We start from the raw sequence: 5,000 nt of genomic DNA, 5'->3' as shown, positions 1-5,000 counted from the left end.
GCCTTATTTAGTGTGTTCCCCAGGCTAGGACCCCCATGGATCCCTCCCGTGTGATCACACGCATTCTGCACATTTACAGCTACTACTATTCAGCTACTGCTGAATTGATACATTTATGTTGTTTAGATTTTATAGAACTGCTTTTCAAACCGTTTCAAATATATTTTGATGTATTTTGGAATTTGTATCGTTTGTAGAGTTGTGTTTTGTGTTGTTTTATCCCTGAAGCTCTTGTGACATATTATTTATATGTATAATAGTATATATTAATACATAATAATAATATTCTATTACATTATAATGTTCTATTACATTCTATTACACATACAGTACATTCATTTTATTGTACATTCTAAATCCAACTAGGAATTAAAATCAAAATTAAAATCAGTTCCAAATTTGAACCCAAATCCAAATCCAAATCCAAATCCGAATTTTAATCTGAATCTTCATAACAAGTCATCACGTTCAGAGAAAGAACGTCAGTCACGTCGACGGCTCTTCCTGACGACTGGAGCGAGCGGAGAAGGACCAGAAGGGGTTGCTTGGGGGCGCCGGGCCCAGAAGCGGTGACGTAAGGCGGCCACTCACTGTCGATGTAGCCGTGGAGGGCCACCATGCGCGCCCTCTCAGGGCTCCCGAAGGGCGAGTAATGAAGCTCATCCGGCAGCGAGGAGGGGATCCGGGACTGGGGGTGTCCCTGGGGTCCCCCGCTGTGCTGGGGGGTGTGTTTTTTGTGTCTTGCTCTGCAGTTTTGAAACCAGACCTATGAAGAGGCAATGCAATCAGCCTTCACCGAGCCATCACATAGGTGTGTTTCACTGAGAAATGTTGCCCACAACTCGTATGAATACATTTTCCTGTCAAAATTAGATTTTTTTCAAAACTTAATGTGAACATTGATCAAATGAATCACATTACAATCTTAAAACAAACAAAATCCATGAAAAAAATATCCTCGGGGATTTTCCCGAACTGTGGCCCTCATCAAAGTCTTCCTCTGATGTATTCTGTCTGCACACGCCAAGCCCGTGCTTACCTGTATAACCCTCCTGCTCAGCCCCGTCATGTCTGCGAGCTTCTGCAGCGTCTGGGCGTCGGGGTTGTTGTCTTGGGCGAACTGAGCCTGCATGATCTGCAGCAGAAACCCAAGAAACCAGCCGTTTAGCATTACATCGTCTGTATTTTGTTTGTTCGCATTTCGTTCCTTTCCCTCCCGGTGTGTGCGGAGCCCGGGTGGACTGTCTGACCTGCAGTTGTTCTGCTGTGAAGGACGTACGCGCCCTCTTGGCCGGTTTGGGCTGGCTGTCCTGCTCTGTTGGAACGGCTCCTTCCAGGGTTATTCCGCTGCCTGGAAACGACAGGGACAGCGTGTTTGTTATGTATTATTGCAATGCACTTGAGCGTGGCAATATTCAAAGCAATGCATTTCTTTGAACCGACTTGTTATCACAATGACTGATCATGCTATTGGTAGCACTTTGCATACAGTGACTGACAGGAATCCTAGTAGTGGTTTCTTCATCTGTTGGACTCGTGACAGAAATCTGAGTCCGTTGTAATATTTGCTTATATTTGCATGGGCAATATGACAAGTTATCTCAGCGAAAGAGGAGCGTGTGAGTTCCAGGATTCACATTGTGTGGTTGTTGCTGAGGAACAATGCAACGTGTGCTACGACGTAGCATCACTGTGCTGTTGTACGCTACGTCTCTTCTGTGTATGAAAGTATCGACTAAACGACACTAAGTAGACACTACCACAACATGTTACGCCATTTAAGACTTAATTTAATTTCTCAAGGGGGAAATCATTTGAGCAGACCGTTAAACACAGCCACTAATACTCTTATTAGTGGCACTCATTCAAAACAAAACCTCAAACAACAACAAAAAAAAGAAAAAGTCCATGCACCAGACACAAAAACATAATTATCTATGTGGCTTAGAGGGGGCGGGGGGGGGGGGGGGGGGGAGAGAGGGGGGTGTCCCTGAGCCAAAACATATTGTTGGACGACAACAGCAGCAGAGAAGCAGAGAAGAAGAAAAAAGGCAAAGAAAAAAAACAACAACAATCCAAAAAACGGAAAAGAGAAAAGCTGGTGTGTACTGACCGTTCTCGGCAGCCCGTTTGAGGTTTTCCACCATGGTGTCATAATGCACCCGGCACAGGACCTTCTCCTCCACCAAGCCAAACTCCTCTCCGGTCGACAGCTGCCTCTTACATGAGAAGCAGGCGAAACACGCCAAGTGGTAAGCATTGCCCCGGGCCCGCCGCACCCAGTCGCTGGCGTAGATCTGCCGACCGCAGCGGGCACACTTAGTACCGAACCTACTGTGAGATACAGAGGGGAAACCACAGGGGAGACGGGGGGGAGAGAGACAGAGAGACAGAGAGAGAGAGAGAGACAGAAAGAGAGAGAGACAGAAAGAGAGAGAGAGAGAGAGAGAGAGAGACAGAAAGAGAGAGTAGAGAGAGATAGGGAGGGAGAGAGGAGCAAGAGCAGAGAGAGACACAGAGAGAGAATGAGGAATTTGATCCAGCGGAACATTCTTACATTAAACAAAAATATGTTGTTTGTGAAATGATCTGGCCGCCACTCGGTGACTCAACTTCCAAGCAGGATTGACATGGCATTCCTATCCCACTCACAAATAAACACACACACTCACTCATTATTGTGTGTGTGTGCTCACGTGTGTGAGTATTCTATTTGTTAATGTTAGCTGGAAGCCTTGGCAGACTCCTTGTTCTCAGTGTGAACTCGGAGGGCTTTGAGGAACCGACCTTGAGGAAGGATATGGCCTTCAACTCAGATTCAGCCTCTGAGGATTCAGTCTGAGGCTGCAAGCTGAGCCTAAAATGTCAACAAACCAACACCTGCAATTTCCCTTCTGATGCGTGAAGGCCCTGACACACACACACACACACGCACACACACACACACACACACACATACATAGACATCCATGCAGGTACACACACACACACACACACACACACACACACACACACACACACACACAAACACATATATACATAGACAACCATGCAGACACACACACACACACTCCCATGCTTGTGCACTCTCTCACACATGTGCGCATGCATGACACACACTCACTCACTCTGTACACGGTAGGGTGATTTTACATCCAAGGGAAGATGAATAAAGACTGGCATGACATCACCATCTCGGCAATCGCCCTGCTGTAACCGATAGCAACAGTGAGGTCAGGCTACACATAAACACAAACCACCTGACCTTCTGTTCTGGACAAAGGGTGGCCGTTTAAAGGACAGATGGACTGATTGGCAGATAGATAGAGAAGGGCTAGAGAAACGGGACATCATGATGTACACATTGTGACGTTATAGTGAATTCACGATAAATTGATATAGTGGTAGTTGGTTGTATTGGTGGAGGTGGTGGTGGTGGAGGTGGTGGTGGTGGTGGTGGATATAGTGGTGGTGGTTTTGGTGGTGTTGTTGGGAGACACACCAGTGTGAGTGGGTGGTGCTGGGGGTGGTGGGGGTTTGACAGCAGAGAGCTGGTTCTGAAGGAGATGGCTGGGTTGAGTGGTGCTGGCAGCCCACCAGAGCCCCCCACTCCAGGCAGGATGAAAGCATACTGCAGCCCTCTGACGGCTGCTTGTATGCGTGTATGCATCTCTCTTTTCTTTCCTCACAAATACGAACTGGCTGGGCCACGGCTGCACTCAAACGTTTTCAATCCTATTGCCTCAGTGCAGAATGGAATATGAGTGAATATGTGTGTTTTCCCCAGCCTATTATAGCCTCTTCAGCTAAACACACCCATGAGTTCCACTAAAAAAAAGAAATCCTTGATTTCATTTAAATTGAAACTCTTTAGTGGCCAGCTTTACGAGTCATCAAAGGTATTTAACGAGAAGGATCTAGAAGTGAAAACGCCTGTTGTCCCTCCCGCTCGGTGTTTCATGTGAGATTGTGGTATAAAAACACTGACTTGTTTCTACAGTAAAGGCTGAAATATGGGGGAACGTTCCTGGTAATATCGCCTGACAGCCTGTCAGCTCTGGGCTCCGAGATACAACCCAGAAAAGGCAACAAATCGACCAATTTATGTATCCTCTTGTTTCGTTGCACCACACTCCCTTTGTGTCTGCCTAGGTTGTTATTTTATGTACTTAGTAAGAAACCTGTTGTTTATTTTGGATTCGTGTCCACCCTCACAGGCCAGCCATGTACCTTAGCAGGAGAGAAATGCAACACTCAATCCCAGAACTTTCACTGGGACTTCTCCTTTTACCGCCCCTGCTTTCAGAATTCTCTTGTGTTGAATGCGCTACACCAGCGGTTGAGAGGTATTATTAGGGAGGAACATATTTTTTCAGGTAAATTATTTGTCGATTCAAAATTCTTAATTCATTTAAATTCTGACTCTATGGAGGGGACCAGATCACCTTCCATAGGAATCTACATTGAGTAGATGAGACAGTTAAAGCTGTAATTATACTGGGTAAAACTAACATTAGATACGCTGGTATTTAAATGGAAAATGTACCATTTAAAATTGATAAACATAATATAAACAGCAGCCATTTTTAATTCAATAAATCCTCTAAATGATCTTTTAAATGTCTGGCATGTATTTGCACCACATCTTTGAATATAGTTTGAATAGAAAATGTTCTTAAATACAGGTTGTTTACACATGTTATTAATCATAAACTATTACTATTATATCTTCATATTATGATATATCTGCGTGTTATTTTTCTGTCCGTCTCAGATACCTCCCCGCGTCTTACTCCACTCTGGCTCTGCTTGATTTGGTTGTCATGGAGACCTAATCAACCAGACTGTAACTGATGAGAGTGTTCTGCTCTCTCTCTCTCTCTCTCGCTCTCTCTCTCTCTCTCTCTCTCTCTCTCTCTCTCTCTCTCTCTCTCTCTCGCTCTCTCTCTCTCGCTCTCTCTTTCTGTCTGTCTGCATGCTTACACACACACACACACACA

General features: G+C 45.2%; 1 protein-coding gene across 1 annotated transcript in view; it reads right to left on the bottom strand.

Moving 5' to 3' along the window:
• lhx6a (LIM homeobox 6a) overlaps nucleotides 1-5,000 on the bottom strand; it is a gene marked incomplete at its 3' end in the record, with an annotated part of 12,800 nt that overhangs the window by 201 nt on the left and 7,599 nt on the right. Inside the window, exons 5-8 of the mRNA XM_084486247.1 lie at nucleotides 2,110-2,334; nucleotides 1,251-1,347; nucleotides 1,040-1,135; nucleotides 592-766 (exon numbers count right to left, since the gene is read on the bottom strand). Coding sequence (XP_084342373.1) covers nucleotides 592-766; nucleotides 1,040-1,135; nucleotides 1,251-1,347; nucleotides 2,110-2,334 — 593 coding nt within the window. The remainder of the gene's footprint in view (nucleotides 1-591; nucleotides 767-1,039; nucleotides 1,136-1,250; nucleotides 1,348-2,109; nucleotides 2,335-5,000) is intronic.

This window comes from Micromesistius poutassou (genome assembly GCF_964030765.1).
Source record: "Micromesistius poutassou genome assembly, chromosome: 22".
NCBI lineage: Eukaryota > Metazoa > Chordata > Actinopteri > Gadiformes > Gadidae > Micromesistius > Micromesistius poutassou.
Note: the sequence above shows the minus strand (reverse complement) of the source record. Positions and strands in the feature narration are given on the sequence as shown.